The 17,826-nt window shown below is 39.6% G+C and overlaps 1 protein-coding gene across 1 annotated transcript in view; it reads right to left on the bottom strand.

Annotated features, from left to right (window-relative positions):
• Positions 1-1,866: 1,866 nt before the first annotated feature.
• The window catches only part of FAAH2 (fatty acid amide hydrolase 2), a 42,166-nt gene continuing 26,206 nt past the window's right edge, over positions 1,867-17,826 (bottom strand). Inside the window, exons 8-11 of the mRNA XM_072626861.1 lie at positions 6,888-7,007; positions 6,204-6,315; positions 4,825-5,019; positions 1,867-3,709 (exon numbers count right to left, since the gene is read on the bottom strand). Of these exons, the coding sequence (XP_072482962.1) occupies positions 3,534-3,709; positions 4,825-5,019; positions 6,204-6,315; positions 6,888-7,007 (603 nt within the window). The 3' untranslated portion in view covers positions 1,867-3,533. The remainder of the gene's footprint in view (positions 3,710-4,824; positions 5,020-6,203; positions 6,316-6,887; positions 7,008-17,826) is intronic.

Below are 17,826 nucleotides of genomic sequence, written 5' to 3'. Positions count from 1 at the left end.
TTTGGACAGATCCTTAACTACACTGCGGTGGCCAGAGCTTTGTTTTAGGATGGAAAATTTAGAGGAAGTCAGGAGTACTATGCTAGGACACATACTATTTTCTCCTCTTCTCCAGATTGCCCTAGGTACCAAAAAGACTAGTTTTAAACTGTCAAGTTTAAAGGTTACAGTTTTTTAGTAAAAGTCAAATGACTCAGAACAAGTAAAGATTAGGTTGCCTGGCTTTACATCAAAACAACGAAGAGGAAGAGGAAACAGAATTGCCCAAGTTTTATGTTGCCATGTAGCTTTTACTTGGATCATTTGTTTTCCAAATCCATCAATTAGGACCTAGAGTTAGAAACTCTTATTTTAGCTAAAAGAGAGTTGCAATTAAGTGTCTGCACCAAACATGACCCTACTGCAGGTAAGATCTGACAAGCAGGAACAAGAGCTCCATGGGAGAAAAGATCGAAGCATTTACTAGGGTTTGAACAACAGCAGTAAGGCCAATCTGAGAGAACTGAGAAAAAAGTTGGGTGTGAAACAAAGGAACAAGGTGAGAAGACAGTCTGGTCCCAGGAAGTGCATGGAAATTGGTGCTCAAGACAATTTGGTGGGTATGAATTAAAATTTGAAATACACGAGCTTTACAACTCCATGTGCAATCTTCTTTTTCTGTTCTTTGTGTAGGAAAATGTTCATGTTGGGGGCATTTGTCAAGTTCATGATAATAGGAAGGAAATCTTTTTTTTTTAAGTGAAAAGCAGCAAATGCATTGACTTCAGCCCTCTTCAGAGAGGGTGTGAGGTAGCCCTGGGTGGAGAAGGTATGGGGACAGGTATGACAAGAAAGCAGAAGGCCACAAGTCCAATTTCTAGCTTGGCCTTGCCTTCTGGGACACGGCCTTTTAAGCTAGAAAGAATAGAAGACGTCATGTAGTCCAATCCCCTCATCTTATAGATGAAAAAACCAAGACACAGGTGACTTGTCCAATGTTACCTTGGTTTCCACATTCATAAGATAGAAGAATTGGAAAATGCACACTGAACCAAGGAGTGCTGAAACTCTGGAAAGAACTACTTTATTAGACTGGGAGCTTTGCACGGGCTTCAATTGCCAGAAGCATCCGGTGATCAGCTCTGAAATCGAATTCATTCAGTTCTAAAAGAATCTTGCCGTAGAATAGCTTTTTATATACAGCAGAACTTGGTAAACCCAAATCACCACTCAGGAAAAAAAAAGAGATGCATGATGATGTGGTTTAAGCTGAAATACTTTGACCACACAATGAGAAGATGGGACTCGTTGGAAAAGACCCTGATGAAGGGAAAGATTGAAAGCAAAAGGTGATGGGGACAGCAGAGGATGGGATGGATAGAATGCGTCATGGAAACAACAAACATCACCTTGGACAGGCTTTAAGAGATAGTGGAAGATAGAAGAGCCTGGTGTACTATGGTCCATGGGATCACAAAGAGTCAGACACGACTGAACAAAAACTATGTAGTCATCATTTTCCCTTTTTTCTTCACCATCTGGACATGGCCACGACGAACATTTGTTGGCAAGTACTTAATCAGTCTTTGTGGGCCACCAATCATCTGCCATCTTTTCCTAAGCCCTCTTAATTAATCTCTCATGTTACCTTTCGGCAACTCATTATGGATCGTCTTAGTCACCACAAGCTTCAGCAACAGATAAACATCAAAAGAGGATTCACATATAATACCCTAGAGAGACAGAACTTCTGTGCAATTTGGAGTCTTGAGGTATATGTATGGAATATGAGGAAGACGGGAGAAGCACATTAACTCTCCTACCCCCTAAGAATTCAAACCAGCATAATAAAACTTAGAGAAAGAAGGCATTGCTAGACCACATCCCTAGATTGACATTGAAACTTTGTTGTGAACAGGAAAAGAACTTATTGATTCAAACTAGAACAATCTCTTAGAAAAGGGAGACACATCAAAATGAAGTTGGTTGCCATAACATATATAACAGCTTGGGGTACACAGGATAAAGTTTTGCCTTCAAATCCCAGGGAATAGTTTAGGGAGATGCCAAAGAGGTAATGGGCAATTTTTGTCAGACTAGCTTCCAGGTGTCCAGGAGGAGCAGGAAGGATACTATAAGGAAGGCTCCTGCAGCATGCTAGGCACATAGTAGGTACTTAATAACTGCTTGCTAACTTAACCATCTCTGTGGGGCACTGCTTAGCTTCTCTCTCTCTCTCTCTCTCTCTCTCTCTCTCTCTCTCTCTCTCTCTCTCTCTCTCTCTCTCTCTCTCACACACACACACACACACACACACACACACACACACACACACACACACATCATGCTTGTCAAGCCAGAGGATGGAAACATCAGGAACTCTTTGTTCCTCTCCTCTGTGCAAAGAGCTGTCCTTAATCATCTTCCTCCTCTTTCCCCTCATTGGATCTGCAGTGCAAATCCCTCTATGTTCATTGACCTTGAAGGCTTGCTAAATCTCCATTTTCTTTCTGTTCTTTTCTCTCCATTTTTCAAAGACCTTACTTTGCCTTTACAAGCTATAAAGCTGTGGGATCTTGGGTCTAATGAAAAAAGCCCCACCAGGAAGGAGGAGAGCACTGATTTATAGATATAGATATAGATAGCACCGACTGCTATCTTCTCTACAGGAATGTGCATATGAATGTTAAAGGTTAGTTTTGAAAATGAATGTTCAGTTTCTGGAAATTATTTTCAATAGATTTAGCCATTTGTACTGTTCCAGGAGTTTCCCTTAGAAGGTGCTTTGCTTGGTAATCCTCGTGAATTATCCCTCTCCTTTCAACAGCCATTTTTTTTTTACTGAGACCTTTTGGCCAAATGTGGAAGATGCAAAGGAAGGGAAGTTTAAATGAACCCCAATCCCTCCTAGTAGCCTCCACTATAGCACTAGCAATAGAATTCTTCCAGTCAATGGAACTATAGCCCAGTCAAAAGAGGTGGGGGAGTGATTTTCTAAGGAAAGGAACATTGAGAACCCCCTGCTCCAACTGCTGATTATATTTCTAGCTCCTGCCTCCTAACAGCCTTAGAATGAATGACAGAATCATAGATGCTATGCTTAAAGGCTAAATGTTCCCAGTATGATATGGTTTCTACTTCTTTGCACCCCAAACTTAGGCTTATTTGCATCTTGCTGGAAATATGGTGCCAAAAATGGAACAAAATACTCTGGATGACTTAATCAAGACAGAGTCCAAAAGAAATATGATGTCTCCCCAAGCTCCATGATTCAATGCAACCTAAGATTGTCTGCACTTTGTGGGCTGTTGTGGTCTTGTGGAGTTTACAGTCCAATAAAGTCCCCAATTCTTCTTCACATGAATGGTTGTTTAGTGAGGTTTCCCCCATTGTCTTGTTCTTGAATCCAGAACTTTATCCATTGTTAAATTTCATTCTTCTGTTAGATTTGATCTGTAAAAGCTTATCAAGATCTTTTTTGAATTGAATGTTAGGTATCCCTCTTAGCTTTGTTACCCACAAATTGGATAAATCTGAATTGTGGAAAGGTTATTCTAGGATTTTCCAGGACAGACCCAGCCACCAAAACTCTTCTCCAGGTACTGAGCCACAGCCAAAGTCAGGTGATCATTGAAGGGGCCAGCTACCACCTGGATACCTAGAGGAAGCCCCTTGCTGTTCAGGCCAAGTGGGCACTGGGTCACAGGCAAGCCCAGGGCATTGAAGATACCTAAAAGAGACCAAAGAATAAAATTCTGAAAATCACACTTGTTTTCTAAGATTCAACTATTCTACTTTCTTACAGAAAACGGTAGCATTTCACTTGCTTTCTCTAAGTGCAGGGGAGGGTGAGGGTGCCAGCACAAAAGGAAGGGTCATAATTAACTGTATGCAAATTATCTTATTTTGGCACTGCGGCTGTGTGACTCTTTCCAAAACTACAAATGGATGGTGGTGCAAAGATTACTGTACAATGAGGACAAGGTGAATAGACCAATTAAACAAAACCATACTTGGCACAAGAGAAGCAAGGAGATGAGATAGGGGACTGTGGGTGTTGTCAGGCAGAGGCAGGGTTTCCTGACAAGGGAAGGTTTGCTGGTTAAGGGACTGGAGAGAGAGGTATGCTCAGAAACAAACAGGTCTCAATCCATTGAGAACCATGTGGTCAGTACCTACTGAGAATGAAGAAAGGACCTTAATATGGCCACTCCAGCAAACTGGTGCAGGGGAGGGCTAAAAGTAGAGGAATCTTGATATTTTTCTGGAAATTTACTACATTAAGAAGGCAGGAATGTGTGGTTCTGTAAAATCACAGAATTTGAGAACAGGAAACGACTTTGGTGGCCACGTAGTCCAACTCATACACAAAAAGAAATTCCTATGCTTACACATCCATGGAGTGCTTATCCAGTCTCTTCCTGAAGACCTCCAAAGAGGAGGAGCCCACCACCTTTTAAGGCAGTGGAAAGTTGCCACCTTAGGATGGCTCTAGTTTTTAGGAAGTTTTTCCTGACATTGGGAATAGATCTACCTCTTTGCTACTTCCACCCCTCATTCTTAGTTCTGTCCTCTAGAGCTATCCCCCTCAAATCTCACTTCCACCTAACAGTTCTTCAAATACCAACACAACATCCCCACTGAATCAGTTCTCCAGACTACACATGCCCAAGGTCTTCAAGGGCCTCACTGTTGTATTAGAATTCAGACGGAATGGTTATGAATAGAGGGGCCCAACAGGTAAGCTGGCAGACTTTGGCTTTGTAGGACAGCCACAGTGTGTGCCTATGAATGCTCTGAAGATGAGCTGAGGACAACCTCATCTCTTTCTAAGCTGGAACCTACCTGTGTAAGCAAAGTTGAAAGGCCTTGTCAGAGGGAAGTGGTGCTTGGGAGCCACTAGAGGATGGGAGGGGTATAAGAAGACTCCATCATTTCCCAGCATGCCTACAAGCTCTGACCAAAGGTTTTGCCTTAATTCTTCAAATCTGGCATTGGTTTCAGAGTCATATTTCAGAACTGATTCCAACAGGCTCAGACCTATGGGTGACAATAAAAATCGATATGAAATTAGAAAGATTACTCACATGTAATGGCCCTTGATTGGGACAGTATCTCCACATATGGTCTCTGTTCCTCATACTTTAGTCCACGGGAATAATTCAGGCCTTCCAAAGACACTTGATGCCTAAGGAAGGAGAGTGTGCTCCCTTTCCTTGGCTTTTAGCACCTTTTCCTGCTCTACCCATGGCACAACCCAGGAGGTCATTCATCATTCATCACTAGGAAGGATAGAGTCCAGATACTTTCTCACCAAAAGTTTTCATAGATTTTTCATAGATTTCATCATTTTCATAGCTTAGGGTACAAGTTTGGTTAAACTACTGCCTCTTCCTAGTGGCTAAAGAGTCCTATAACTGAGCAGAAGCTGCCTGATCCAATCAGGGGCTACATTTTCATGCCCAAATCCTCTGGAACACAATATATCTAACATCCATGGCTTCTCTGCAGACTAATTTACTATAGTCACTAAAGAAAACAATAAAAATAAACTTAGCTACTCCCCTAGCCCCCAAACTGAAGCCCTCCCAGTAATGAGGCTCTAGACTGGGATAGTGCTAGTGGTGATGGGCAAGAAATGTATTTTTCAATATTTGGAAGGAAAAACTGTCCAGACTTGCTGGTTAACTGGATATGGGGAAGGGAAGGAAGAAAAGGAGACCATGAAACCATGGTTTCAGTAATGGGTGACCAAGTGACACTTGGGTGTGTGATTTTCTTCAATTCATGATCTTAAGTGGTTTAGCATTAACAATAGAATTCAGGTGCCCTAATAACCCTACTCTAAGAACTAGAAAATATGGTCTACCAATAGCTTATGGCTAAACAAAAATCTGGCCAATCATTGCCCCTACCCAGTATTAGAGGGGATAAGCAAAGCAATGCTCCAGATTCATGAGATTCTAAAGGCTTCCATTAGAAATACAGTACACTAAACCCACTTTCTGTTTCTTCCAGGGCAGTACAAATTGTAACATTTCGGCAATACTACCCAGATGGAGAGCTATCTTTCTGACAGGTTAACCACACCCACAATTCACAGATATGTCCATAAAAGGAACTGTCCTGTGCATAATGAAGTTTTTACGGATTTCAGGACTAAAAATTTGCTCAGGCTTCTTGCATGCTGCCTTTTCCCCATAAGAGAAGATGGATGAATATACCAATAGAAGGGATGGTGTGTGCTGACATCCCAAGGACCCACTTCACCAGTTCCCAGAAGGACCACACAGGCTTTCCATGATCTCCTAGCAGTTCCTGGAACGTCACCATTTCCTGGAATTTGTCAAACAAAACACACATAGTTGTACACTTGTTTGAATGATGTTTTGATACAAAAGGGTCAGGGAAATCTCCTCAGCTGCTCTTCTGAAGGCTCATAATGAAAAGTCTATAGAGAGAGATACAATTTAAGAAATTAACTCTTTCCCCCTCCCAAACATCCCTTTTTCCTGAGACATGACCAGGCCATCATTGTGTCTATAGGAAAAAAATAATACCTGTGGCTTCCTTTACCCAGCTTCCTACTGACCTGCATCCAGCCCTGCAATTCTGAGACTCTGGGGTACAACAGAAAACCATACAACGAGGAATATTAGAAAATTTGCTGTCTTTTCATGTTGGTATAAAGTTTGCCAAGAGAGGTAAAAACAGAATTTTAGAAAGAAAAAAATGTGATCATGGAAGAAGCAGGCTTCCTTCAAAGTTCTTGTCACTATAAACATGAGTTGCAGGAATAAAAATCAGTATTTCTATCACCTAGTGCATGAAATGGGCTGTATTTTCAGGCACAGCAAATCCACAGTCCTCAAAGTATATTTTGATACCACAATCCCATGACACCATACCGTGCCATCATGGTTCTTGGTCGACATCATGGTGACCCAGATCTGGTAAGAGTATTTCATTTGGCTAAATTTTACATGTTGAACTGAGGCACCTAGCACAGTCTCCAGATGTCTCACCACCTAAAACCAAAGAAAAATAAAAACAAAAAAAAATCCATCAATTGAAACCTCTGGCTACATCAAAGTGAGCAAAGTATCCTATAGATCAAAAACAAGGACTCTGGAGACATGAGTCCACTTTTATCCTTGAGCCTACTAAAAGGAACCAATGACTGTCATTGGATAATGAATGGCTAACACCATTCTGGATGCAAGCTAAAGAGACAATGATAGAAGTGCTGCCACGCTAAGGATGTTGAGGAAGACCTGGTTATGCCCACGTGCCCTTTCTTCAGTCCTTCATGGCCCATAGTAATTGCAAGGACCCCGCTGGGCTATGCACAGAATCAAGGGTTTGTTTGAGAGGAAGCTTCAGATTCACACTTTTCAGTCTGTGGATTCACAATTCACAAACTGGGTTTCCAGTCTGGTAGAAAACTGTACCATGTTTCTATATATTTCAAGCAAAACTTTATCTTTTATTTATTGTTTATAGCAGAACACAAAAAGAAGATTTCATGGAAAACCATGAATCTCCACTTCATACATGTTGTTTCAAACAGTTGCAAAACTATCCATTGATCTATGCTCCCTTCTGAATTTCTTTCAATTCTCTTCTGTGCATTTTATTTTAAAAAATGTTTTCTTTTTTTCCAATTACATGTAAAAACAATTTTTAACATTCGCTTTTTAACAAAATTTTGAGTTCCAAATTCTTTCCCTCCCTTCCCCTCCTCCCCCCTCATTGAAAAGGCAAGAAATTTGATATAAGCTAAACATTTGCAGTTTTACAAAAAAAAAATATTTCCATGAAAGAAAACACAGACAAAAAAAAATCAAGAAAAATAAAGAAAGTAAAAAGTAATATGCTTTGATCTACATTCAGACTCCATCAGTTTTTTTCTCTGAAGGTGGCATGAATTTTTCATTTTAAGTCCTTCAGAAATGTCTTGGATCATTATTGCCAAGAATAACTAAGTCATTCACAGTTGATCATTGTATAATATTGCTGTTAGTGCATATAATGTTCCCTTGGATCTGCTCACTTCACTTTGAATCAGTTCATGTAAGCCCTTCCATGTGTTTCTGAAGTCATCTTGCTCACCATTTCTTATATTTTTTTAAAAGATACATTTCATATTTCATTTTTCCAATTACATGTAAAAACAAATTTTAGTATTTGGCTTTTTAAATTTTGATTTCCAAATTTTCTCCCTTCAACACCTCACCTCTCATTGAGAAGGCAAGCAATTTGATATAGGTAATACATGTGCAGACATGCAAAACATAATTTCCTATTAATCATTTTGTGAAAGAAAACAGACCAAAAAAAAATTCCCAAGAAGAAAAGTGTGTTTCAATCTGCATTCAGAATCTATTAATTCTTTCTCTGGAGATGGATAGCATTTTTTCATCGTAAGTCCTTCAGAATTGTCTTGGATCATTGTATAGCTGAGAAGAAGTCATTCATAGTTGATCATCGTACGATATTGCTGTTACTATGTACAATGCCTCCTGGCTCTTCTCATCTTACTTTGCATCAGTTCTTGTAAGTCTTTCCAGGTTTTTCTAAGACCATCCTGCTTGTCATTTCTTATAACACAATAGTATTTCATCACAATCATATACCACAACTTGTTCAATCATTACCAATTGATGGAGATTCCCTCAATTTACAATTCTTTGTCACCATAATAAAAGAGCTGCTATAAATGTTTTTGTACATATAGGTCCTTTTCCCTTTTTGTTTTTTAATCTCTTTGGGATACAGACCTAGTAGTGATATTACTGAGTCAAAGGGTAGGCATGGTTTCATCGTCCTTTGGGCATAGTTCTGAATTGCTCTCCAGAACGGTTGGGTCAGTTCACAATTCTACCAACAGTGCATGAGTGTCCTCTCCAATGTCTTCTCCAACATTTGTCATTTTCCTTTTCTGTCACATTAGTCAATCTGATAGGTGTGAGGTGTGTGAACCTTAAAGGTCTTTTAATTTGCATTTCTCTAATCAATAGTGATTAGCATTTTTTTAATATGACCATTGATTGATTTAATATCTTCATCTGAAGCTGCATGTTCATATCCTTTGACTATCAATTTAGGAATGACTTGAATGCTTATAAATTTGACTCCATTCTCTATATATCTGAGAAATGAGGCCTTTATCAGGAAACTTGCTGCAATTTTTTTCAAGTTATACTTGCTGTATATTTCCCTCCTATTTTCCCTGTTTATCCTTCCCTCTCTGCCTCTCTGCTTCTCTCTCTCTCCATCCCTCCCTCTCTCTCCTTCCTTCTCCCTCTTCCTCTCCCCCCCTCCTTTGACCCTGTCCCTCCTCAAAAATATTTTGCTTCTGACCACTGCCTCCCTCACTTCTATCAGCTACACCCTCCCTTCTCTTATCCCCTTCACCTACTACTTCCCTCTACGGTAAGATAGATTTCATCTTTGATCCAACTCCAATGAAAATAAGGTTCAAGTGTTGTCTGCCCCCCCCCCCATTTTCCCCTGCACTATAAAAGCTCTTTTGTACTTCTTTTGTGTGAGGTAATTTTCTACCTCTCATTCTACCTCTCCCTTTTCCCTTTTCCCAGGTCATTCCTCTTTCTAACATCTTAATTTAATTTTTTAAGATAACATCCCATCACTTTCATTCCTCTTTCTTGCCCTTTACTTTTATTTTATTGTTTTGGATATCATTCCACCATAGTCAACTCACACCCATGCCCTCTGCCTAAGTTGATGTTCTTGTTTGTCCTTCATTCTTGAAGAGGACCATGACATCAGGGAGGTGATGCCATGACATGCAAGTAAATTGGATTTAAGTGAGGGAGGACTGGGCATAGTCACCAGTCTTTCTTTCTCCTCCGGAGCCATCTGTGTCTCTGATTGATTCAGCGTGAATATAAATAGGAATTCTTTAAGTTTTGTCAAGAAACCCTGAAGGTCTAACTGCCCTAATAATGAGAAAGCACTTCAGAGTTACAAGTATCATCTTCCCATGTAGGAATGTAAACAGGTTAATTTTATTGAATTCTTTATGATTTCTTTTTCGTGTTTACCTTTTTATGCTTCTCCTGAGTCTTGTAGTTTTGAATGTCAAATTTTCTATTCAGCTGTGGGTCTTTTTTATCAGGAATGCTTGAAAGTCCTCTATTTCATTGAATGTTATTTCCCCCAGAAGGATTATACCCAGTTTTGCTGGGTAGGTGATTCTTGGCTGTAATCCTTGCTCCTTTGCCATCTTCTGGAATATCATATTCCAAGATCTCCAATCCTTTAATAATAATCCTTTAATCCAAGCTGCTCAATCTTGTATTATCCTGACTGTGACTCCATGATATTGGAAGTGTTTCTTTCTGGCTGCTTGTAACATTTTCTTCTTTGACCTGTGAGCTCTGGAATTTGGTTATAATATTCCTGGGAGTTTTCATTTTGGGACCCCTTTCAGGAGATGATCAATGGATTCTTTCAATTACTATTTTACCCTCTGGCTTTAGGATATCAGGGAAGTTCTTTTCTTGATAATTTCCTGAAATATAATGCCAGGTTCTTTTTTTTTTTTTAAATCATGGCTTTCAAGTAGCTCAATAATTCTTAAATTATCTCTTTTATATCTCTTTTCCAGGTCAGTTGTTTTTCCAATGAGATATTTCCTATTTTCTTCTATTTTTCATTATTTTGCTTTTGTTTATTGTTTCTTGGCATCTCATGAAGTCATTGGCTTCTACTTGCCCAATTCTCATTTTTAAGGAATGATTTTCTTGAGTGAGCTTTTGCATTTCCCTTTCTACTTGGCCAATTCTGCTTTTTAAGGCATTCTCCTCTTCAGTGTGCTTTTTAAAAGATATTTTTCTATTTGGCTGATTTTGCTTTTTAAGGAGTTTTTCTCTTCAGTGGATTTTTGTTCCTCTTTCACAATTTCACTTAATTTGTTTTTAAGGTATTATTTTCTTCAGTATTTTTGTGGCTCCTTTACCAAACTGTTGACGCTTTTTGAATGATTTTCTTGAATCACTCTCATTTCTTTTCCCAATTTTTCCTCTACTCTCTTATTTGAGTTTTCAAATAATTTTTGAAATCCTTTCAATCTTTCCTTCTTCCAGGAATTCTTTTTGGGCCTGAGGCCAATTCACATTTTCCTTTGAGGCTTTGAATGTAACAGTTTTGTCTTTGTTTTCATCTTCCGAGTTTGTGTTTTGATCTTACCTGTCTCCATAGTAACTTTCTATGGTCAGGTTTTTTTTGTTCATTAGTTCATTTTTCAATCTATATCTTGACGTGGAATTTTGTGTTAAAGTTGGGCTCTGCTCCTGGAGTGGAAGGAGCACTGTCCCAAGCTTCAAGTTTTTTTGTGCTGCTTTTTTCAGAGCTAGTTCTTAGGGTCTGTAAGTTTTCAGTTCTTCCAAGGTAGTATGATGTAAGAAGAGGTGTGGTCACTGTTCTTCTATCCTGTGCTCTGGTCTATGAGTGACCAGAAACACTCTTTTCCACCTTGGAGCTATGAAGAAGGTCGCTGTTCCACTGTATTTGCAGGCACTAATGTTTTAGTGCTCCTCCTCTCACTGGAATTTGACCAAGAACTGTGTAATGGGCAATGCAACACAGTTCCAATACCACTGTCAGCAAAAGGCCCCCATAATCTCCCTCTAATCAGTTATCTGACCCCTTTACAGTCTGTGAGTTGAGAGCTCAGAAAGCCACAGCCATGGACATAGTCACCTCCAAAGTTTGCTGATGGTTTGCTAGGGTGGGGCCTGCACTAGAATGTCCTCCACTCTCATCCCAGTGAGAAGACCTTTCCTGCCAACCTAATTTATTTTGTATTTTGTATTTTTTAATTTTTTTATTTATTTTTTAAAATTTATTTATTTAACTTTTAACATTCATTTTCACAAAATTTTGGATTCCAAATTTTCTCCCCATTTGTCCCCTCCCCCCCACCCCAAAACACTGAGCATTCTCTTTGCCCCTATCACCAATCTGCCCTCTCTTCTATCATCCCTCCCTTCCCTTGTCCCCATCTTCTCTTTTGTCCTGTAGGGCCAATGGGAGGAGGGAGCAATTTGAAGTCAACACTCTTGGGGAGGTTCAGGATCAAAAGAGAGAATAGAAGCAATGGGGGGCAGGATAGGATGGAGGGAAATATAGTTAGTCTTACGCAACACGACTATTATGGAAGTCATTTGCAAAACTACACAGATATGGCCTATATTGAATTGCTTGCCTTTCAAAGGGGATGGGTGGGGAGGGAGGGATGAAGAGAAGTTGGAACTCAAAGTTTTAGGAGCAACTGTCAAGTACTGTTCTTGCTACTAGGAAATAAGAAATACAGGTAAAGGGGTATAGAAAGTTATCTGGCCCTACAGGACAAAAGAGAAGATGGGGACAAGGGCAGGGAGGGATGATAGAAGAGAAGGCAGATTGGTGATAGGGGCAATGAGAATGCTCAGTGTTTTGGGGTGGGGGAGGGGACAAATGGGGAGAAAATTTGGAACCCAAAATTTTGTGAAAATGAATTTTAAATGTTAAATAAATTAATTTTAAAAAAATAAATGTTTACCAACTGACTGACTAAAGCTCTCATTTTGTAATACAAGAATTAGTTCCAAATGAGCAGACTACTTAAAACTGGGGACTCTAATCCTCTAACCTCAGGATTTATCTAGATCCCACTCTGTCCAAGAGCATCTAGTGAAGCCAGCAGAACAAATTCTTCTTGATACTTTGGTTGCTTCCTAGAGAGCACCACCCAATCAGATGCTGCAGACAGCAATAATGCTTACAACAGGGATACTTAAATGTTTACCTGCTTATCAGAGACAGTTAAGTTTCCATTAAAAAAACATATGACATATACATACATAGGTATTCATACAATATACCTGTATTGACCCATGATTCTATTGATACAGGACCTTCTGGTTTAGAAACCAATGTAGATCACCAACTCAATTGTAACTTGGAGTCTTGGAGAATTGCTTGGAGAAGGGTCAAATGCTGGATTTGACTGAGATAAGACTCTTCTTCTTGCCCAAAGGACTCACAGCTGGATCCCAGATCAATTAATCTAAGGGCAAAGCTAACCCAAATTGCCTCAGATTGGCACCACAACTTCCTTTACTGCTATAGTCCCAGCTAGTGTTCCACTAATATCCTGGCCCATAACATCACTTAAATTAATTTACAGATTTAGCGCTAAACCAATCAAATTACCTGCAAGATACTTTTTAGAACTAGACAAAGTCATAACAAAATTCATTGGAGAAATAAAAGGTCTGAAATATCAAAGGAAACAATAAGAGAAAAAAGTATGAACAAAGGAGACAGTATTACCAAGCTTCAAGCGGTATTATAAAGCAATAGTTAGCAAAGCAAAGTGATATTAAGAAAAAAAAGGAGAGAAGTAGATTAATGGAACTAAATAAACAAGAAACAGTAGAACAACATTTGATGAACTCAAGAATGTAAATTAGTGGGAGACAGAAACAGCTAGGCAAACTGAAAATCAGTTTGGCAGAAATCAAGATTAGATCATTTTACACCATTTATTACCACATACTCAAAATGCATAAACAACCTAAATATAAGAACTCTCAGCATAAAAAACATAACCTAAAGTGAGATCTGGCAATTCTCACAACTAGGAGGAGAATTCCTAACCAAACAAAGAAAAGAAAATTTTGACTACATAAAATTGAAATCTTTTGCACAGATAAAATTAATAAAATTAATAAATAATTAGAAGCAGTACAGTAGAGTGGGAAAATATTTGCATAAAACATTACCAATGAAAGCCTGATATCCAAACTATCTAGGGGCAGCTAGGTGGTACAGTGGATAGCATGCCAGACCTGAAGTCAGGAAGACTCATTTTTCTGAGTTCAAATCTAGTCTCAGATGCATTAGCTTTGTGACCCTGGGCAAGTCACTTAACCCTGTTTGCCTCAGTTCCTCATCTATAAAATGAGTTAGAGAAGGAAACGGCAATCCACTCCAGTATCTCTGCCAAGAAAACCTCAGATGGAGTCATGGAGAATTGAACTGAAAAGCGACTAAACAACAACATCCAAACTATGTAGAGAACTGTCACAAATATATAACATCAAGTCATTCCCCAAAGGATGTGGTCAAAGAATATGAATTGTTTTCAAAATAAAACTTACAACCACAGAAAACCATGCTTCAAATGCAAATAAAAGCAATCTGAATTTGCACATCAGGCTATACAATCTGCTAAGGATAAAAAAAAAAAGAATATTGGAAGGGCTGTGGAAAATAAACACACTGATGCACTTTGAATGAAGCTATGAAATGAGTGGTCTAACTGTTTTGAATTCAATTTGTAATTATTAAAGAAAAATGACTGGGGGCAGAGCCAAGATGGCAGAGTAGAAAGACGCATATACACTAGCTCCCAACCCACAGCCCATAGATGATCTGTGAAAAAGAACTCCCGGCGAATTCTGGAGCAGCAGAGGACACAGAATGGTGGAGCGGAGGAGATTTCTGTTCCAGAGAGCCCTGCAAACCTCTCGCAAAAGGTCTATCACACTGTGGACCCGGAGCCAGCCGAGCCCAGACCTGCTTCGGCGTGTGGCGCCGAGAGGAGCAGATCCGAGGGGGCTTTGGGGACAGAATCTCCAGCGGCCATGCAGGTCCCTCCACCCACAGGTGACAGGTGTTGGTGAGAGGGTCTCTTTGACAGGTCGAGAGGGGAGTGGGGTGCCCCCATAACTCAGGCCCCCTCGGGAGGCAGCAGCAGAGGTGGGAGCAGACCAGGGCTCCCCAAACAGGCAGGAGCCCGGATCCATTGTTGAAGGTCTCTGCATAAACCCCCTGAGGGAACTGAGCCCCATGAGGTGGCCCTGCCCCCACCTGAGCACCTGAACTTGATCTCACACTGAATAGCAGCCCTGCCCCCGCCAAAGCCCTGAGGCTGGGAAGCAGCATTTGAATCTCAGACCCCAAGTGCTGGCTGGGAGGATCTGGAGGCCAAGTGGGTGTGAAGAGAATATTCAGAAGGCAAGTCACTTGCTGGGAAAATGCCCACAAAAGGGAAAAGAAATAAGACTATAGAAGGTTACTTTCTTGGTGAACAGGCATTTCTTCCCTTCCTTTCTGATGAGGAAGAACAATGCTTACCATCAGGGAAAGACACAGAAGTCAAGGCTTCTGTATCCCAGCCCACTCAATGGGCTCAGGCCATGGAAGAGCTCAAAAAGGATTTTGAAAATCATGTTAGAGAGGTGGAGGAAAAACTGGGAAGAGCAATGAGAGACATGCAAGCAAAGCATGAAAAACAAGTAAACACCCTGCTAAAGGAGACCCAAAAAAATGCTGAAGAAAATAACACCGTGAAAAATAGGCTAACTCAATTGGCAAAAGAGGTTCAAAAAGCCAATGAGGAGAAGAATGCTTTCAAAAGCAGAATTAGCCAAATGGAAAAGGAGGTTCAAAAGCTCACTGAAGAAAATAGTTCTTTCAAAATTAGAATGGAACAGATGGAGGCTAATGACTTTATGAGAAACCAAGAAATCACAAAACAAAACCAAAAGAATGAAACAATGGAAGATAACGTGAAATATCTCATTGGAAAAACAACTGACCTGGAAAAGAGATCCAGGAGAGACAATTTAAAAATTATGGGACTACCTGAAAGCCATGATCAAAAAAAGAGCCTAGACATCATCTTTCATGAAATTATCAAGGAAAACTGCCCTGAGATTCTAGAACCAGAGGGCAAAATAAATATTCAGGGAATCCACAGAACACCACCTGAAAGAGATCCAAAAAGAGAAACTCCTAGGAACATTGTGGCCAAATTCCAGAGTTCCCAGGTCAAGGAGAAAATATTGCAAGCAGCTAGAAAGAAACAATTCAAGTATTGTGGAAATACAATCAGGATAACACAACATCTAGCAGCTTCTACATTAAGGGATCGAAGGGCGTGGAATAGGATATTCCAGAAGTCAAAGGAACTAGGACTAAAACCAAGAATCACCTACCCAGCAAAACTGAGTATAATACTTCAGGGGAAAAATTGGTCTTTCAATGAAATAGAGGACTTTCAAGCATTCTTGATGAAAAGACCAGAGCTGAAAAGAAAATTTGACTTTCAAACACAAGAATGAAGAGAAGCATGAAAAGGTGAACAGCAAAGAGAAGTCATAAGGGACTTACTGAAGTTGAACTGTTTACATTCCTACATGGAAAGACAATATTTGTAACTCTTGAAACTTTTCAGTATCTGGGTACCGGCTGGGATTACACACACACACATGCAGTCGCACATGCACACACACACATAGAGACAGAGTGCACAGAGTGAATTGAACAGGATGGGAACATATCTTTAAAAAATGTAATCAAGCAGTGAGAGAGAAATATATTGGGAGGAGAAAGGGAGAAATGGAATGGGGCAAATTATCTCTCATAAAAGAGGCAAGCCAAAGACTTATTAGTGGAGCGATAAAGAGGGGAGGTGAGAGAAAAACATGAAGTTTACTCTCATCACATTCCACTAAAGGAAGGAATAAAATGCACACTTATTTTGGTATGAAAACCTATCTTACAATACAGGAAAGTAGGGGAGAAGGGGATATGCAGGGTGGGGGGGATGATGGAAGGGAGGGCATGGGGAGGACAGAGCAATTTGAGGTCGACACTCATGGGGAGGGACAGGATCAAAAGAGAGAATAGAAGTAATGGGGGACAGGATAGGATGGAGGCAAATATAGTTAGTCTTATACAACATGACTATTATGGAAGTCATTTGCAAAACTACACAGATTTGGCCTATATTGAATTGCTTGCCTTCCAAAGGGAAGGGGTGGGTAGGGAGGGAGGTAAAGAAGTTGAAACTCAAAGTTTTAGGAACAACTGTCGAGTACTGTTCTTGCTACTAGGAAATAAAAAATACAGGTAAAGGGTTATAGAAAGCTATCTGGCCCTACAGGACAAAAGAGAAGATGGAGACAAGGGCAGAGAGGGATGATAGAAGAGAGAGCAGATTGGTGATAGGGGCAATTAGAATGCTTGGTGTTTTGGGGTGGGGGGAGGGGATAAAAGGGGAGAAAATTTGGAACCCAAAATTTTGTTAAAATGAATGTTAAAAGTTAAATAAATAAATAAATAAAATATTGAAAAAAAGAAAAAAAAAAGAAAAATGACTAAACAGACCATACCTTTTATCATGGCAATGACACTACTGGACATATAACCCAAAGAAATGACAAAGTTTTAATGCACACCAAAATATGAATAGCAGCCTCTTAAGTTATAGCAAAGAACTAGGCATACATTGGATGAACACACACACATATGTACATGTGTGCATATATACATATATAAACACATATATCTACATTTTATACATACACATATATATCTAGATCTATCTATCTATCTAGATCTATCTATCTCTCTATATATCTATATCTGCCAGTTTTCCCAGAAGTTTTTCTTGAATAGTGAATTCTTGCCCCAATAGCTGGGATCTTTGTGTTTATCAAACACTAAGTTTACTGTGCTTATTTACTTCTGTATATTGTATACCTAATGGATTCCATTGATCCACCACTCTATTTATCACCCAGTACCAAATTGTTTAGATCATTATGGCTTTGTAGTAGAGTTTGAGATTAGGTACTGCTAGGTTCCCCTCCCTCTCAATTTTTTCATTGATTCCCTTGATAGTCTTGACCTTTTGTCTCTCCAGATGAATTTGGTTATTTTTTTCTAGCTCTATAGAATAATCCTTTGGCAGTTTGATTGGTATGACCCTGAACAAGTAAAGCAATTTAGGCAGATAGAATGGTCATTTTTATTATTTGACCCAGT

Source organism: Notamacropus eugenii, chromosome X (assembly GCF_028372415.1).
Source record: "Notamacropus eugenii isolate mMacEug1 chromosome X, mMacEug1.pri_v2, whole genome shotgun sequence".
Lineage (NCBI taxonomy): Eukaryota > Metazoa > Chordata > Mammalia > Diprotodontia > Macropodidae > Notamacropus > Notamacropus eugenii.
The sequence above is the reverse complement of the archived record's forward strand: the minus strand, read 5'-3'. Positions and strand labels throughout refer to the sequence as shown.